This window comes from Macrotis lagotis, chromosome 4 (genome assembly GCF_037893015.1).
Source record: "Macrotis lagotis isolate mMagLag1 chromosome 4, bilby.v1.9.chrom.fasta, whole genome shotgun sequence".
Lineage (NCBI taxonomy): Eukaryota > Metazoa > Chordata > Mammalia > Peramelemorphia > Peramelidae > Macrotis > Macrotis lagotis.
In genome coordinates this window covers 46956348-46975723 of record NC_133661.1, presented here as the reverse complement: position 1 = coordinate 46975723, position 19376 = coordinate 46956348, and the positions used below count along the sequence as shown (strand labels likewise).

The following is a 19376-nucleotide window of genomic DNA, read 5'->3' as shown; positions in this document are numbered from 1 at the left end:
CAGCTTAAGAAATTATTAAGTGTCTGAGGTCACATTTGAACTCAGTTCCTCCTGACTCCAGGGCCAATGCTGTATCTACTGTGCCACCTAGCCACCCCTACAGTTCATTTTAGTGTATATACACGGCTTGTTTTAGGTAAACTTGAGGTACTACAAAATTCACAGCTCTAACATAGGAAACCATTTCACAACTGAACGTTTTCCATCCAAGGTCCCCTTCTAGCTCTAAAATTTTATGGTGCCAATTTTTAGACTGGAATAAATGAGTACTGATTAGTGAATTGTGATAATACTGCTGAATTGATTTCTGACTGTAGACCTCAGGGAGGAAGGTTTGTAAAATCAACGAATGTTTTATAGCCAGAGGATGGTGTGCCAAGGACGAAGGCTAAGAAAAAAGTGGACAGGAGGCACTGAAGTCCACTTAGCTCCCCTCCCTCCAGAGTGTGTTTAACTAAGTCTGTAAGAGGATGTTGAAAACACTTGTAAAATTTTGCAGAGACAAAGACTATCTGAGTTAAAGATGGCTGTATAGTGTCTTGGGAATCAAAAGGTCTGCTAAATGAAATGAGTAACTTATGAAAAAGCATTCCTTATGGAAAACGTTTCTATTTAGTTCTGTGCAGTAAAATTTCTTACTACACCAGGGATGGCAGTAAGTGAAAAGTTTACTGTATTTCCATGTGTTTTAAAATTTTCAAAGATTGCTATATTGATTTTTGAATTTAATTCTCATTATGCAATTTTTCCTCCAAAGGAAAACCAACTCCACCAACAATCACAAAGATAAAAACTTGCGCCAGAGAAACACAAATTAAGTACTGCTTACAATGTAAGTATGGCCTTCTTCAGACATTCGCAAAGTTATGTTCAAATGAACTGACATCTGTTGACCTTTGCTCTAAAAGTTCTGCTGCTTTGGTGGATGGTGGGGATGTATAGTGGAAAGAGCTTTAGGATTGCAGACAGCGTTCTTTCTGTCTTGGTGACCCAGAAGGAATATTTTCCTATTGAGTCGATTTCCTTATTTGCATGCATCATTCCAATCTTTTGAGGTGTTAAAGCATTTTGCGGAACTATTCACTTATCAAGCAATTGAAAATGACTAAAAATAATATTCTCAGGCCAGATTCTTCTTGGAGGCCATCCCCCTTCCCCTGCACTTTATTCACAAAGGTCCCCCCCCCCCAATAATAGCACAATGTCTGAAGAAACATGTGTGCCAAGATCCTCTGTCCTTTGGCACATGGAGATCAGTATTTCACACACATCCCTGAGCATGTTGTTTGTCCTGATTGTTGTTCAAGTCTCCCCTCCCCTAAGGTCCCAAGCACTATCCTTGTAAAATTTCAAATCCTTTGTTTCTTCACAGAGCTTTATTTTCCTGAGACTGGTGGCAACATGACCTGCTAAATTTTATGCCTGGACCTCTTTGGTTCCATAACTCCAGCTGTATTTGATTTTTTTTCTTTTTCTCTCCTGATTTTCCAAGTGAGCAACAATACGACGACTGTCTAAAGCATGCCTTATTTAGCCTCTCCTATAAGGATGACCTAGCCAGACACATTTTAAACAATGCTTCAGTGTAGAAGGTGTAAACTCTTTGGGGCTTGATGTGCTGTGAATGTTGCATTTTTTTCCTTTGTGAAAATATTTAAATAGAAGTAAGAAAGGTCCTGTGAGGATCAGCTCATGCATGCGCCATCTTTTACTTAATGCAGCTATTACATTGGCAAAGCTCTAAATTGCATTGCTGCCATCTAGTGATACATTTTTGTAAAGTACAGCAAACCTAAAAATATATACAGTATATATATATATATATATTATATATATTTATATTTTTGGGGGTGGGGAAACCAAAATACAGTAAACGCTTGATTCCTTTTTAAGCTGCTGATATTCATTCCTTATTGTATGTTGTCAGATGAGAGAATTATACTGTTCTGGTACTTAGAGAGGAGTAATATAAACTGAAATTTATAATCTTAAGGGCTTAACCTAAGACTTTAATGAGAAACTGGGACAGTCTAATGAGCAGTTATGATAAATTGCAGTAAATACTACATATATATGCATATATATATGTGTGTGTGTAATTGCTTTTTAAGTGATTTCATTGTTGTTAAATCATGTAAATTCTTAAATCCTTTTGCACTGATGTGTTGAACCATATTCTTTGTACATTCAAATCAGGCAGACTTTTATAATTTACTTTTTTGTTTTCAATGATCTTAAAAGTGTTATAGCATGGTAATATTCTATGCAACTAATTATACTTCTCAGTTGGACACTGTAATTTCCCGTTTTGATTTAACACTTGATTGTAGAATTACAACCTGACAAGGTTCTCATTCGGTGCAGAACTGTCGATGCATGAACTTGTGTTCTATGTATTTGTTGAAGTGCAATGATGTATAAAAGTAAGTGGATTCACATGTTTTTAAAAATAAAACACTGATAAAAGAAAGATGTTGGAACAACAATCTTTATTCTAAATAACTTTGGGAGAAAGCATTTTATCAATAAGCTTGCTACTTATCTATATAGATAACATTAATTTTCCAATCCTATCAACTTCTTCAGTTCCTTCTCTACGTCTTCAACAAATGCCGGGAAATGCTGATCCATGAGGCACAGCTTCAGGAAGGGACCTAACTCTTCTGTACTCCATGCAGCTTGCTCATAGGCAAGTGGTAGTTCTGCTGGTGTCAGGAGAGACTGCAAAGACAGGCAAGGCAAGCTTACTGGGCAGTGTGGTCAGTAATGAGACTCCTAAACACCCATGCCTCTCTTGGCTCATTTGCACTGATGACTATCTGAATTAAACAGAGTTAAGCTTCACATAGCCATCTGATGGAATACATTTCACAATGTGTCCTTTTTAAATAAAAGTATTCTATACTAACAAGCCAAATGTTTTGCCAAGAAGCAGCTGTTATAGTGAATGGCCTTTTCTAAAGGTCCTGGCTCACGATATGTGACTGTCAGATTTGGGTTGAATTCTGACTTTGCCATTTAAGAGCTGTGTGACCTTGGGGAAAGAGCTTGACTTCCCTGGCCTGAGTTTCCTCACCTGTAAGCAAAAAGGTTTAGAAGTGAAAGAACCTTAGAAACCATCTTGTCTGGTATTGTGGTTCTTTGATAAGCAACAGACTAAGTAACATTTGGAGCTTAAATGCCATAAAAGGCATATCAATCTTTAAAGGGACACAGTTCTGCTCTAACCCTTATTCTGAAAACTCTTAAATTTGTTCCAATATAATTGCTATATTAGGGAATGAGTTCAGTTTAATGTGAATTTTGTGTTTACTTGTGAACTATTTCATCAATGAGGACACAGAAAACTGTATCACTTCCACAAACCAACTTCAGGTCTTTTTCAAGGTCAAGTGCCATATTTGTTGTGTATCTTCTGGTGCAGAAGGAGCTGTGAGCTGAGGAGGGCTGGTCCAACCCTACCCCTTACCCCATCTTCCAGCATGGCCCCAGGAATTTCTACTCACCAAGGCCATCCTCTCTCCAGCCGTGACTTGACTTTGCCAATCCAGGCCCTCTGGGAGCTGCCACATGGAACAGCAGCCTGAGGCCATGGACACTGCCACTATTCATTGTAATATGTGTGTATTTCTTAATCATTTTATGTGCATAAAACTGTGCTTCTGTTTTTATTTGGTTCTTCTCTTTCTTAAGTGTCACTGATAATTTTTTTTTTGAGTTTTATGCTAACCCCAGTTTTTATTGCGTGATTTTGCATAGCAGGATGTTTTTTAGGAACACATATGTTACATTATAGCAGAACTGACTGTACTTAAAATAAATATTCCTTTGAAATAGTTAAATATCAACACAACACAATTTCCTTGTATGTTAAGAACATTTAAAGTAGTGTTGCATTAAATATTAACCTGGGGGTGCCTAACCCATTTTTGTTTTTACAGACCCCCTTTGGCAGTGTGAAGCCAATGGGGGTCTCTTTCTCAGGATGTTCTGTAAAGTCATAAAATAAGTTATATATTTTTTTAATTACGTAAGAAACCTTTTATACTGAAATATGGTTATCAGAATTTTTTCTGAGTTCCTAGACACTAGGTTAAGAACCCATAGGTTAAACTTTTTAATAGAATCTGCTGATGATTTATGTGAAAGCACACAGTAATTAATGTACTTGGGAATCATCACTTGCTTATTTATGCACATGACAGGAATTTTAAAAAGTATTTACAAAGAATACAAGATTCTGCAGACTGGTTAAATGGATGGACCACTGCAGATTTTCCTATCTTGGACACTAAGTTTCTAAACCTCAACAATCCCTATCTATAAAACGAGGGTAAGAAAAACTTTAGGTACCTCCCTTTATCTCTACATGGGATTGTTAAACCTTTGACAAACTTTAAAACACTATTTGATATCTTAGCATTTGGATGCAGTAGGACTTGATATGCTTGTCACCAAGTGGTTGTTTTCATGGCTGTCATTTTTGAAAAGAATAAATGATCAAGTTGTATGAGTGAGAAGTAAATGGAGGAATCCAGTGATGGCTAAAAAACATGAAGAACTCCAGTGAACTGGAGAGCTGTTCTACAGAGAATTTAGGGAAAAATATGGATGAATAGGACTGGATAAGGTATGGGACCCCTGCATCTTCAGGGGTCCTGGCCTAATTGGGACCTCATCAGACTCAAGGAGAGATCGTTTTTATTTGGGTTGTGGGGATGCAGACTTGAGCTGGAGGAAGTTTTTATTACAGGGGTAGAGAGGGTTGAAAAATGGAAACATTCCTGAATTGTAGTCAGAAAGATAATATAAAATGACACTGGTGGGGATGGGTATGCTTATAATTTAAATTTTAATGCTTAAATTCCATAGAAGAAGAAATTCATTCATAAACAAGGGTAAATAACCTGGCAGAGGTCAGGACATACGTTGGGGCCAGAAGAGAGGGAATCATACTTCCTTGACCAAAAGGATTGTTCTATTTTGGTTAAAATACCCCAATAATTCAATTAGACACACACCAAAAAAGAGAGCTCTGGGTTATGATGGATCAATTTGATAATCAAAGTCAAGGGCTTTCAAGCTGATTCAAGAAACCTGTTAGATCTGAATTTCAGCAAACCTCAACACTTTCTGAAGAAGCTTCGTGCCTTTATTGTCAACTTCCCCGCCCCCCCAATTTTATGATTGCTAACTTAGGATAGTGCAGTAGAGACCTGGAATTACAAAAAAATAGAAAATCCATTCTTCCTGTGGAGCTCTGGCTACAACTCCCTCTCTCACAGAAACAGACATTCCAAAAGGAAAGTTAATTCCTATTAGTTTGAGCAGAGGCCGAAGCAGTCCTGGTAGCTAGCTGAGGCGAGGTGATTTCTTTGGCCCCTTTTAACTCAGTCTCTCTTTTCCCTGTTCACTTCCCCTTCCCTTGTCCTTCCTGCCTGCCCCCAATTTTTGCTGAAGCCATGGAGTAGCTAGAACTGGCCAAGGCATGATTTAAAATATTTGCTGAGTATAGAAATTAGTGAAGAACAATGGCATATGGAATGAATAAAATTTCTTTGATATGGTGAATTTTCTGTCACTGGAGTTGTACTCAGGGTCAGCCAATCTCTGCTTGTCAAGGGTCCAGTTTCTTTATTAAAAATGGGTTTAATTTAACCTCAAAATCTTGGCTATATATTTGAGTGCTTTGAAAGTGAAAGCTGTTATTTCAAATGTTCAAAACACTCACTTTTGAATAAACCCACAATCTGGAAATTCAAGTGAAAAACTGCAAGGAGGAAAAAAAAGCATACCGAAGCAGCATTTTAGGTAGGCCTCTCTTGAGAAAGCAGGTCTGTGGCATCAAGACTGAATTCTCTCACATTTCCCGCCTCTTTTTCCATACTGAGCTGGTGAGAATGAAGGCCACTTAGCAATGAAGAAATGCCCTACAATCTGGAAACTATAGCTGATCTGCCTCTGCCCCCAAAATGCTCTTCAGTGTTTTTCTTAAATAGCTTCAACATTTCATTATCAAAATTAAATTGAGGCACCTCAGTCACCTGGGGCCATGATTCTTTATCTTAAACATTAAAATTGCTATCAAATTTCTCTTCCATTTTTATTTACTTGTGAAAACAATTTCCCTATACCATGTACTAGTTTGTCTGACCTTGTACCAAGAATAAAGAAAATGATTCCTTTATTCTCTTCTACCTTGATTTCTAAGCTTCATTTTCATGATTTCAAGTTGATTTTTTTGTGTTACTATATCGGAAACTCCAAAAAGAAATATAAATTAAGAATCACACCAATACTAAGCTTTGTCAGATAGAGAAAACAAAAGTTGGATTTACCTGTGCGAGTTGTATCATGGTTATTCTTCCTTCTGGAAAATTGTAGGAAGATGCATAATGCTGTTTTAAATTTGGGTGTAACTAGGATAAAACAGTATACATTTTAAAAAAGGAAATGAGAGTGGGGATGGATGGAATACTCTACAATTTTATATTTGAGAACTTCTAAGTAAAATGCAATTGTCCAACATGTTGAAAGATAATAAATCAAAACATGGGTGAATCTATTATACTACTAATAAATTATATTAAGACCTACTTATAAAAGTGAAACTTTTAAATCAGACATTGTGAATCTCTCTATTTTAACTGAGCTGGATTTTATGTCTTAGAAATCCTTATTTACCAAAGATAGTATAAGAGTCATGACCTGTATTTGATATGCCTCACTTTCTGACTGGCTGGAAGTCACTCCCCTGCCCACCAGGCATTCAGGAACACCTGGGTCAGAACACTCTTGAGTCAGAAACCCTGGTCAGAAGGGCAGGACATGGATTTACTGGAAACAAGGGGATAGTGTGATGAATGTTCTGTGACAGAAGCATGACTCCACGTCTATTAAAAACAAGCAACATTTCGCTTGGGGTTACTTTTGTTGTCATCCAAGGACCTTTATTTTAATAGACACTCAACTTCATAAGCATATTTTTTCAACCCAATTTACTTTTTTAAACTTTAATTACTGACCAATGATATCCAAAGAGATTAAAGAAAGAGGAATAGAAATTTAAATGTCACAGACACGTGTGGCTTCAATAAGATAGGGAACTCAGTCCTGGAAATTGGCCCACACCCCTGCCTCTTAGGTGCCTCAGGACCTGCCTCATGGTCCACTTGTGCTATGTAGCCTGCCTTTGTGGCCAAACTCACTGGGGAAGCCATCTCTACCAGCGATTTTCTTTTATTCACCTAAACACCGCATTCTGGCTTCTCAGATCTCTGTGTTTCACTGCTGATTTTTTTGGGGGGGAAAATAGGCCTGACTCAACTCCATTGCTACCCATTCTCTTTAATCACTTGTACTTGAGCTCCCACCCATATTAACTTATCACCAGTTCCAGAAGCATCACTCTGGTTCTTCTTTCTCACTGCTTCTTAGAGATCTGGGTTATCCATTTTCTAACTCAATATCTATTACCCAAGAGTCAACATGGCTCAAACCAAACTCACTAACTCTTCCCTCCCATCTATTCCTCCTTATTTCACCATCTGAACTGAATCAAGAAGGCTTTCTAAAGAGACCTTGGGCTAAGGGTCAGGGAATACAAAGATAGGGGGTAAAAACTAGGTCTGTCCCTGAAGAGCTCCCATTCTAACTGTGAGATGACATGCCAACAGCTACAAGTCTGACATACAATGGAAGGGAAACCCCTGGGGTCTCCCACTTCCCTGACCTTGTTTTTGCCTCTTCTCTCCTAGTACAGACCCCTATCTCCACCTTCCCAGACTAGTTCAATCTGAGGCACACATTTGTTTTGTGTCCCTCTGCTGCTCAAAAATCTTTTCTAAGAGGAGGTGCCCCATGGAGTATGCAACACTGATAGTCTGCAAGAGCTGAAAGTCAAATGTGGAAGAGTTGAGGGGAAGACTCCAGAGGCAAACTTAACTTTTCCTGCCCCAGAAAGGGCACAAAGCTTGAGGAACTTAGCTGTCTTAACTGTCCTTTGCCTGGGTCCTCAGCCACTGTCTACATAACACTCCCAAAAGAGGATGGGCCTAGAAGGATCTCAACTAGTGAAGGCAAACTTTCTCCCTTCTGCCTCTGAAGCAATCTGCTGATCCTAAGCTAAGGATCACTGTTCTCCTACATCTGAGCCAGTGGCTGAAGGTGGAAATGGACTGGCAACCACCGCCTCCCTAAGCCACTGTCCAGGCGCAGTAAGGTTCGATTGGCCCCCTCTGGCAGCCACGGTACCTCGAGAGAAGCCAGCACGGCCCCATGTGGCTCACTTAGTCCAGCTGAGACACTACTGAGTAAATCCCATGAGCATCCAGCTCACAGAGACCATCATGCTGGCTGCAGAGCAGCATAATACATCCACCTGACACCATGCCATGGAAACAAAGGGACTGAGGAGCCTCTAAGAGAAAAAGAGACTGAACTCCCTCCCCTGCATTCTGGAGTTGTCAGTGGTGTGTGCCTCATTACCAGTGGAGCTTAAATTTGCGTCCCTTCTTTTTAAATTTGGACTCAGTTTATCTGTGGGAGAGTGTTTTTTGTTACTGATGGGAATTGCTTTGTAACTACCTCTATTGCTGCACTATTTGGGATAAATCCCTTCACTAAAGATCTGAGTACTGGCTGACTGTTATGGGATGGCTCACTGGTGGCAGTGCACACTAGCTTGTGAACTAGTTTTCAGGAGTATAGCCACCCACAGGTTCCTAAAAGAAATAGCAGTCACTCCTCTGGGGAGGTGAGGGGTTCAGTATGGCACAGTGGATGGGCCTTGGAGTCAGGAGGACCAGAGTTTGAATTTGACCTCAGATACTTACTAGCTGTATGATCTTGTCACTTAACCTTACTGCCTTCAATCCAGGGCCATACCCAATCATCCTGATTCCTATCTGGCCACTGGATCCAGGTGGCTCTGGAGAGAAAGTGAGGCTAGGGACTTTGCACAGCTCCCCCTCATTCAAATCCAATTTACATGCTTGTCAGGCATCACTGCCCTGATTTTGTGATCATCTTTAAGAATGAAGGACAGAGAGGCGGCTAGGTGACACAGTGGACAGAGCGCCAGCCCTGGAGTCAGGAGTACCTGAGTTCAAATCCAGCCTCAGACACTTTAATAATTACCTAGCTGTGTGGCTTTGGCCAAGACACTTAACCCCATTGCCTTGCCAAAAAAATAAAATAAAAAAAAGAACGAAGGACAGGCATTATTAGCTAGACCTTGCCAGGAACCTGCCTTCAGTCCCAGTGTTTCCACTTACTAGCTGTGGTTCCTCCCAGGAGCCTATTTAAACTTGACTTTCCTAGAAATTCTCCAGCTTGAACCTGAGTGCAGCCTACTTACTCCATGAAGCAGCATTCCACTCCGCTCGCCATCCTTCACTTGACTTTCCATTCTGGCTGCTGGCTGTCTAAGACTGGTCTGTGGCTCCTGGCTCGGCTCATCAGGAACCTGGATTGGAAGGTACTGTTCAAGCTTTTGTACACAATGGCAGCAGTTTTCCAGGGCCTGCTCTTTTGAATCACCTCCAAATTGCACACGAAACATGCGACTCTTATCCTGTATAGGAAAGTAAACAACTAAGTATTAATAGCCTGTCTTATCGCTTTTTATTTAAAACCATCTGAAATTAAGGGAGTAGGAAAAAGAATTATAAGTGCAGGAGAATCAGGCTCCTGTGAACTACAACTCAGGAGGAGATCAAGAGACCTGCTGCAGGTTTCTTTCAACCCTAGCTACTACCACCATCTTTAGGTAACTTTCTACTAGGAAATGTTACACACCAACATCAGGGGAAGTTTAAATGTCACACCCTGCCACTCAATCGTGACCACAATTTTTTTTTAAACAGAACGATGTTTTGGGTTTGCTTTTTTTTAAATTGGTCTTTAAGGCTTCCAATTCCAAAAATCAATCAGAAATATTAAGTGCCTACTATGTAACAGTTGCAGTACACAGTGCTCCAGATACAAAGACCAAAATGAAAAGGTCATCCACCCTCAAGGAACTTTGATTCTACTGGGGGTGGGGGGATATGGCATGTAACTGCCTGCCAACTTCAAGGGCAATTTTGGGGCACCCTGGATAAAAAAGCAGGTACGAAGTACATGAGTAAAAACAAACAGGGCAAAAAAGAGGCATCAATGACTCTGCCAGAGGGGATTCTACCAAGGGAGTCTTAGTGTGGCAAAGAGAAAGATGCGCCCGGTGAAAAGATGGAATGTGCAGAACCACACAAAGGCTGACAAGGGTATACATTGGAACAAACTGGCTGAGGCCTGCTAGGAAGGGCTCCAAAGCCAAAGTGAAGCAAGAAGGAGCATGAGCTCCCTCCACCAATGGAGATTCCTTTGGGCGAGGCATTTAGGGTTCCAGAAGGCCCTTCTGCCCCAAACCACTGGGGTTGCCTAAAAGACACCTGAGGAGAAAGAAGGGATGTGATCAGTGCCTCTGGCAAGCCTGGTGGAGGATGGTGGAGAAAGGCAGAGGTTCAAGGAATGGATACCACAACCACTCCCAGCAGTTCAGATGGAGGGTCATGAAGGTCTGAATTAGGGACAGACAGGAGAGATGTGTAGGTAGAACAGAGCAAACTCAGGAATGGGGTGGATTGGTAAAATGGAGAGGTACTCCAGAGACTAAGAAGTTGTGAATCTGAGGAACCGAAATGCTGGAGCTTTCCTCCACAGAAATTGAGGAGTTTTGGAGGGGTGGAAGATGAGGCATTTTGGATGTGCTAGGTCAGAAGGGCAGCACTTTAGGACCTCTGAAACCTGGCAAGGGTTCAATCAACTTGAAACCTTTTAATTTTGCCTTGCAGAAGCAATGAAGGGGAAGGGGATACTAGCAATTTGCAATATCTCTCTTTTAAATATGGCCAAACTAGCAAATCACAGGTGAAAGAAAGGGTACTGATCTACCCTGGAGGTCAAATCCAAATAATTGTTTAGAAAATCAGCAAGATTATTCACAGATGTTAAAAAGATTGAAAAATGGTTAACTGCATGATATTTCTTAACAAAATGAAAAAGGAACAAAAAAGTCCCTATTCTCCTGCTCCAAAAGGGAAGGAATCAAAAGACAGCAGAGGGACCAAGCTGTGCAATGGAGCCAAGGATTCTGGATGTGCAATTTACTCAAGGATGTCATTCATTTTTCTCTTCTTTGCCCCTATGAACTCCCAGGAGAGAAATGCAAAGGTTCTGAGAGTTATCTTGGACTGTTATGGAGTGATGAAGGGTCTTCTTGCACAGTGAGGTCCTCACAGTCCTTGAACCATGTCTTCCTGACACCCCAATTTCAGTTTCTCACAGTTGACCACATTGAAAATGTGGGGCTCATATTTGACAAAGTCTAATGTTCCCACAAGTAGGTTTCTCCCCAGCTCCCTCAGTTTCTGATTTCTTTATTTTAGCTGTTTTTAATTTTAGATACAAGCCCAACTGGCAAGGTCTGGTCAAGTTGATGGAAAGCATGAACTTCTTGATACAGTGCCTAATATGTGACTAGGGCATCAAACTTACATTTATACTAGAGAGAATTCCAGACTTCGAGGAAGTGGCCCTAAGGGAAATAGATTTTTTTTTTCGTTTTTGCAAGGCAATGGGGCTAAGTGGCTTGTCCAAGGCCACACAACCAGGTAATTATTAAATGTCTGAGGCCGGATTTGAACTGACTTCAAGGTGCTCTATTCACTGCACCACCTAGCCGCCCCCGTTTTTAAAATCTTTAATATTTAATTCATGCTCATAAAACATTTCTTATGGAATTTTCTACAACTATGATTTTGCCTTGTTAGAGAAGATTTAAAATTTAGTTTCCTTTTTAAAGAAGAATCATCTCTTGCTCATTTGGGTCAGAAAAAAATTTTTTAATCCATTCATTCAAAACATGAAATCCCTTCATGTTAGTGATTCCTATCATGATTCTAGAACATCTGATACACTCTTTGAGACACAACCATACTTTTATATATTTCATTTTAGTTCACAAAAAACATTTAGCCAAAAATATTTTTTATAAGGATGGTAAAATCTTAGGCCAATAGCAAACTACTGTAGAATACAGTTCTTCTCAAACTAAATGTACTTTTTAATCACTCTGACAATTAGGAATTGTACAGAGAGAGATAAATAAGAATGATACTGCATTTCAGATGTCATAGGATATTGTATTTCAGAAATTTCTATTATGTAGGTAAAATTTTTAAAAAGTGATTTCTAGTGTGGATTCCAAATTTTAACATTATTTCAAGATGTGTAGACCCAAGATAAAACAAGATTTATAGATACATCAACCATTCTCAATCTTATTCATCTGTGCCACTTCTGTGATGACACCAAAATATTAACTGAAAGAATTGTTAAGTTGAAAATCTTAAGATTTAATTTAACACCATAAATGCAAAGTCAAAAGAACTCCTTGTTTTCTACAGGAAAATGAAAAGCTTAAAAATGCAAACTCAATCCCTAATTCTTATATTCTGTAATTTGTTAGGCAGAAAAAGCATAACGTCATTTTAAAAAATGATTTAAGACCTTTTAAACCTACTCTATTCCCAAATGAAGTTCCTAAACAGTTACACCAATGGTGAAATAAAGGGGGTGGGCCAAAACACTCATGAGTTAGCTAGACTTGTGCAGTGGATAGGACTGGCCTTGGAAGAAGAGAGACCCCAGTCACTTCAACCTGCCTGCCTCAGTTCCTACAACTCTAAAATGTAAAGAATAACAGCTCTTCACAGGGTTGAAGTGAGAAATAAAACATCTGTGAAATGCTTGGGGCAGGGCTTGGCCCATATACTATAAAAATGCATCTTCCCTTCCCCCACTCCCCATAAGAATTCTACAACTAATATGTCTATACAGAGCTGATTCTAGCTTTATTTGTAACAGCAAAAAGCCCAAAAGGAGCTTGGCAGCTCACTGGATAGAGCACCTCATCTTCCTGAGTTCAGACCACACACTCTAGTCTGTGTGACTCTGGGTGAGTCGCTTCTCCCTTTGTCTCAGTTTCCACATCTGTGAAATGAGCTGGAAAAGGAAATGGAAAACCACTCCAGTATCCTTCCCATGAAAACCCTAAATGAAGTCACAGAGAATCTGACATGACTGAAAATAACTGAACAACAACAGCAACAAAATGAAACATAAAATTGGTGCCACAATTTAAGTATTTTTCTCTATGTTAGAATATTATTGCATCATAAAAAAGTAAAGATGTAGAAAACAGATATGGAAAGACTTGTAAAAAATTAGGTATAGTAAGAAAGGTAAGAAAGATAAATTGTCAACTATATGAGAGAAACAACAGAGTTGTAAATACACAGAAAAATCAGAAAATATCAAATAAGTTATTTCATTAAAGTTTACATTTTTTGCTTTTACCACAACATAAATAGCTTGAATTTATGGGCTGGGATTTTACTGCCCTTTTTTATAGGATCAGAAATTTAGAACTGAAATGTAGCATGTAGTTCAACCCCTTCATTTTGAAAATGGAAGAACTGGAGCTAACACTGACATAGGAAAAAAGATGACAAAATGGTGGTAGTTTTTCCACTATTATATGTGTATCATCTTCATTCAATCCTCTCACACTGCATATGAGGATCATAGATTGTGAGACTTGTCCTCCATGTAAAAGCAGTGATGGGATTGAGGGAACAAACATTACATACAGGTTCTAAGGAAAAGCTGGATATTTTGTCATCAAAACCCCTTAGAAACTTCTAGTCCTCTAACAAAAGAAGCAAATTCTTCTGCTGATCTGAAAATGTCATCAATGTAGAAATCTGCAGCAACAAAATGACAACTGAAGAGATTTCAAAGTTTCTTTTGTATTTAGAAGTGAAGAATCAAGAAGCAGTAAGAACAGTAGAGAATAGAGCAGGACTTCATCCACATTGCCAGAACTTAGTATATACAAAGATCTGTCTCAGCACAGAAACAAATACAGCCTTCATAATATGAACACAGGGTTTTCGTAACTGTTACCCACTGAATAAATGATATCTTGTGTCCATTAAGAAAAAATACAATTACTACTTATTCATGCAATATTTAAGAGTCTGTAAAAGTAAGAAAGAGATAACAAAATTAATGTAGTTAGGGAGCTTCTTCCCCTGAAAATGAATGGCAAGGGTAAGAGTGTTTCTAGAAATTAAAGACATTCCTATAAAGGAAGGACAATGTAGCAGACATGCTTGGGTGACCTTCTCCCCCTTCCCTTCTGGAGCATGCTCGTGACCAAGTAGAAACAGGAGGTGGGGAGGGGGGTGCCTTCTAGCCATGGATGACTGTCTTGCTTCTGATTCTGAAATATGAGGATGGTGGGAGTAAGGTCATCCCCTTTCCCATTCCCTTTCAGCAAGATGAGGTCACTTTCCTTTAGTGTCTACTTTCCTTTGGTAGGAGGCCCCTTGTGAAACCATGAAAGTCTGCCAACAGCAGTTGTATCTCCTCCAGCAAAAGAGCATAAATGGAATGTCCTGGAGAAGAGGTTCACCTAAGCAGCTTTAGGAATGGGCTAGTACAATGAGCAGAGTTGTATCACGTCAACAAATGCCTGCCGTGTGTTAGTGAAGGCAAAGATGAGAGAGAAGCAAGAAAATTCCTTTTGTGCGGGATATCCTGGGAAAATGCTAGAAGTCGAGAAATGAAGGGATGGCAAGGAGGCCAGGAGGGCTGGAAAGGTTGGAGGGGCCCAAGTATTAAGAGTTTGATATGCCAAACAGGATTTTATATTTGGTTCTGGGAGGGCCACAGAGTTGAGTGAATGAGAATGGAGTATATGGGAGAAGATCAGACCTGTACTTTTAAGAAAATCAATGTGACAGCTGGCTAGAGGATAAACTGGAGTGGAGTGTCTTGCATAAAGAACCCCAGAAAATTAGACCCAGATTCACATGTGGAGTGATAAAGGCCTGGCCCAAGGTGGAGGTAGTATTAGAGGACAGAAAAGGATGTATATCAAAGAGGGTGCAAAGCAAGGATTTGGAAACCAACTGGATTTTGGGGGAAGGGAAAATGAAAAAAAGGAGTCAAGGACACTTGAGAGGGAAGACAGGTGGGATATTGGCACCTTGCTTTGAGGGAAAAATGAAGACCACCAGAGAAGTTCAAGGGTGCTGAAATATGAGCCTTGCAAAACTGGTTTCATATCCCAACAAGACTCAACTATATACATTACTAGTTTTTCTTCTAATCATTCTATTATTATTTTATGCTAAGATTCCCTTTTCTGTGTGAGAATCAAGAATCTGTGGCACACCCAATGAGTATTTGTACAAGGGACTTTTGGTAAAGTGGACAAGCACTGGCCTTGGAGTCAGGAGGATCAGAGTTCAAATCTGACCTTGGATAACTGACCCTGTGTGATCCTGGGCAAGTCACCTAACCCTGATTGCCTCCATCGTATCCAGGGCCCCCTTTAGTTGTCCTGTTTCATATTTGGCCACTAGATTCAGATGCCTCTGGAGGAGAAAGTGAGGCTGGTGACTTAGCACAGCTCCCCTCACCCACATCCAACTCACATGCTTATCATGGCATCACCTCCCTGATGTCATAGTTGTTTTTGAGAATTAAGGATAAACATCATCATCATCATCATCATTACTTATTAACTTCCTTCCTTTTTGGAGGAAACCCTAGACTTCAGACAAGAATAGACTTGTACCTGAAGTAGCCAATTAATGTAAGAAGTGGAGAGTCTAGAGACTGCCCTCGTGGCAGGGAGAAGCAGGTGCCAAGAGTCCCTGAAATGGATATCAGTATCCCAAGGTCTTCCTTGTTGGCGTTCTCCACTCCTTGGGTTTTCAGCTCCCTGTGCTTTGCCCAGCTGTCTGCCTGCTTCTCAGCCCCTCCAGCCCCCTTTAGATGATGGCCCAAAGTTCTATCTTCACTCCCAAGGGTACCTCCCACACTCCAGACCTGCACACTTAACTGCCTGGTGGCTCTCCATCTATGCAGCATTCTGGGTAGGCTCCTCATTGTAAAGATTCTTCCAGCTTTGACACTTGACTTCTCAGCACCCTCAGGGGCCTCTCTGCCCTCTGATGGGAGGGTTATACTCCTCCAAGGTCACCCTTTATAGAGGGAGGGCTCAGAGCATTCTAGCTAATTTTCTATCTGTAGCTCTGCTGTTCTGTAACTCCACCACCATGCCCTGGGCTAGATCCCCTTTGTGTGTTGTCCTCCCTTATTAGGTTACAAACTCCTCAAGGGCAAGGATTGCCATTATGATTGCATTCTTGAGGAAAGACCTGTGAAAAAGTGTTAGCATTCATTCAGCAGATAATATTTCAGGTCCAATGAGAGACACTAATTGGTAATAGAATCTTAAAACTGGAAGGGGTATAATTGAAAGTCATCAAGGAAAGTAGAATTTCTCTGATAAAGACCTCATTTCTTAAATAAGAAAGTGACCCAAATTTATAAAAAATAAAAGCCATTCCCCAAATGATAAATGGTCAAAGATATGAAGATACAGTTTTCAGATGAAGTAAGCAAAGATTTCTATAGTCATATGAAAAAATACTCTAAATCACTGCTTATTAGAGAAATGCAAATTAAAACTCTTAGATATACCTCAATTGGCTAACATGACAGAAAAGGAAAATGATAAATGTTGGAGGGGATGTAGGAAAATTGGGAACCCCAATGTGCTATAGACGAGCTGCGGAATGGGCTAGAAACTTGATCGGGTGATACCACAATTAGATCTGTATCCCAAAGAGATAAAAAAAAAAGTGGAAAAGGATTCATCTATACAAACATTTACAACAGCATTTTTATGGTAACAAAGAATTAAAAACAGGCTGGCTACTGAATGGAGAAAGACTGGACAAGTTATTGTATGTGACTGTGATGGAATATTGTTGTGCTAAAAGAACTGAGGAAGAGAATGATTTCAGAAAAATCTGGAAAGATACTGTAATAAAATTTCCCCCAATTTTCCTTCTTTTTTTTTTTTGGTTAGATAACTTTCAATTTGATCCCTTCCAATTTTAAGATTCTATTAAAAATTAGAGTCTTTCACTTGGCTGAAATGTAATCCACTGAATAAATGTTAACAGACTTTCCCACCAATCTTTCCTCAAATACACATTCCCAGTGATTTAGCCAGCATGTTTCTTTGATGAGAACCATTTGAAACATGTAGCACAGCTGGGAAACAGGTAAGGAATTTTTTTTTTAAATGTGAAAGAGAAAACGAAATTTATGTAAGAAAACTAAATGAATACAAAATACAAATATATATATATTCATACATTTTAGCATCCAACATCAAGAAAACTAAGCAATTATAACGTTATCCTTCATTTCTATTTTTGCATGAGAAAGTGGGGAAGACCTGAAGAAAGTCAATAACAAGGCATTAAGGTGCTTAATTATAAATATAAAGCAGTTTTTCTCTACTGCTAAATGGACCCGTGCTTCATTCATTTCTTTATTTCAATTTTTTGAATCATGAAATTAAAGTTAAAATATCCTACTAAACTAAATTTAGAGTTTTTGTGAGACATTTCTAAAATGACAAGGGCATGTAGAGAAGAATGGCATGCCAGCTTGGTTGCCATTGTCTACAAAATGCTTGCCTTTATTGTTGATCCAAACAGTAAACAATCCACCCGTCTTACAATCTTCAGCCACTTGTTGCTATCAATTAGTGAAAACCCTTCCTGGAACAAAACAAAGCAAGACAGAATTATACAAAATTAACTAAAAAACCAGGAGGGTCTTATGAAAGCCATTTCTCAGGCATTACCCTCCTGGGCAGGATTACTTTTTTGTTTATAATACAGTATGTAAACATGGACTCCATTAAGTATCTTGTTTGCTAGAATCCAACTTTATAGCTCTGAAAAATAAAGGTAGTATACTTTACCAAGTAGTACCAAGTCCCTGCTATTTCTCAACACAAGGAATCTACAATGAGCCTTCTTTCCAGGAGCAGGATAAGACTCTGTATGGAATAAAATGTAAGTGATTTTCTTTTTTCTTTTTTTTTACACAGAATTGTGTAGCACTGATCTTGTTGGTATTTTTTTGGGGGGAAAACAAATGAAATAAACTAAGAGAGCAGCAGAGGGCATGCAAATCTTGTGAGAGATAGCTGAATCACCAAAAAGTTGCAATAAACTTCTTCTTCAGCTTATTAATAAAGTAAACAGAATAGTGTATGTAATGATTATACAGCTCTTAGGTACCAATTATGCTGTCATCTACTTAGATAAGCAGTACATTAAGGCAAAACCCATTTAACATACGGTAAAACTAATCCAGGGATTTAACAAGTTGGCAGTACAAACACTGCATGCAAATTGGCTTTCTACCTCAAAATGATATTCCACCTTGGCCAGAGTACCCTCCTGGGGGAATTAGATCCTGCTAACTACTGTTAGAAAAGGAAATGAATGTTATACCAAAAGAAAGGGAAGAGGAAAGCCAGAGAAAATCTATCTTTTTTCACTTGAAAGTACTCTTCCTTTCACCTAACAACTCAGGAGCATAATGTTATTTTAATTAGAAAATGCCAATTAAAAAAAACATGCAACAAATGAACATAGTGGCTAAAAAAAGGGGGAGCAACAAAACTTTGTGAGCATTTATAAATGTAGAAGAAAAGAAAACACCTGGATTAGGTTATTTGTACTTTAAAATAACATATATCTTGCACATGTCACAGGAGAAAATTCATTGGGGCAAGAAAATACCAGCAAAATTCCATGAATTACATAGGGGAAGCATTTGAGTAGGTGTCTGAGGGGAACACTTCACAGTTATCTAGTCAGTTTTGGAGAAGCTGAAAAAAAATGTGTCTGATAATATGAAGTTAATTTAAAGTTAATTATCTTTTACCTCCCTTTCTGCTAACTAATTTTGGGTAATGTTTCTGTTATTAAGTTCTCCTTTATCATAGGAGGAAATGGAAATAGAGATTGCTCAAACTAGTCTCTTTGGCTATGTGCTTAGTCAGGTTAGCTCTACAGGAATTCCTATAATGAACTTTTCATCTGTCAATCTGTCAATCAACAAGAATCTATTAAGCCCCTGGGTAGGTAGGTGGTGCAGGGGATAGAGTGTGGCCAGTGCGGCCTTGGTGTCAGGAGGACAGGAATTCAAATCCAGCCTCAGATCCTTGACACTCACTGCCTCACATCTGGGGTCAGCTCCAGTTGTCCTGATCCCTATCTGGCCACTGGAACCAGATGACTAGAGGAGAAAGTGAGGCTGGTGACTTACACAGCCTCCCCCTCACTCAAATCCAATTCATATGTGTGTCATAACATCACCTCCCTGATACTGTGGTCTTCTTCGAAAATAAAGAACAAACATCATCACTAAGGCCCTACTCTGGG

At 39.3% G+C, this 19376-nt stretch overlaps 2 protein-coding genes across 4 annotated transcripts in view; one reads left to right on the top strand and one right to left on the bottom strand.

Moving 5' to 3' along the window:
• Nucleotides 1–3671, top strand: part of NPTN (neuroplastin) — a 70487-nt gene extending 66816 nt beyond the window's left edge. The window contains exons 8-9 of the mRNA XM_074232675.1: nt 758–832; nt 1373–3671. Coding sequence (XP_074088776.1) covers nt 758–818 — 61 coding nt within the window. The 3' untranslated portion in view covers nt 819–832; nt 1373–3671. The remainder of the gene's footprint in view (nt 1–757; nt 833–1372) is intronic.
• REC114 (REC114 meiotic recombination protein) overlaps nt 2480–19376 on the bottom strand; it is a 96722-nt gene continuing 79825 nt past the window's right edge. Inside the window, exons 3-7 of one of the 3 annotated variants that reach the window (XM_074232680.1) lie at nt 17613–17696; nt 9359–9574; nt 6339–6419; nt 5796–5891; nt 2635–2721 (exon numbers count right to left, since the gene is read on the bottom strand). In XM_074232680.1, the coding sequence (XP_074088781.1) occupies nt 5808–5891; nt 6339–6419; nt 9359–9574; nt 17613–17696 (465 nt within the window). In that variant the 3' untranslated portion in view covers nt 2635–2721; nt 5796–5807. Of the gene's footprint in view, nt 2722–5795; nt 5892–6338; nt 6420–9358; nt 9575–17612; nt 17697–19376 lie in introns of all 3 variants that reach the window. The other 2 variants (XM_074232679.1, XM_074232681.1) reach the window with 2 other exon arrangements.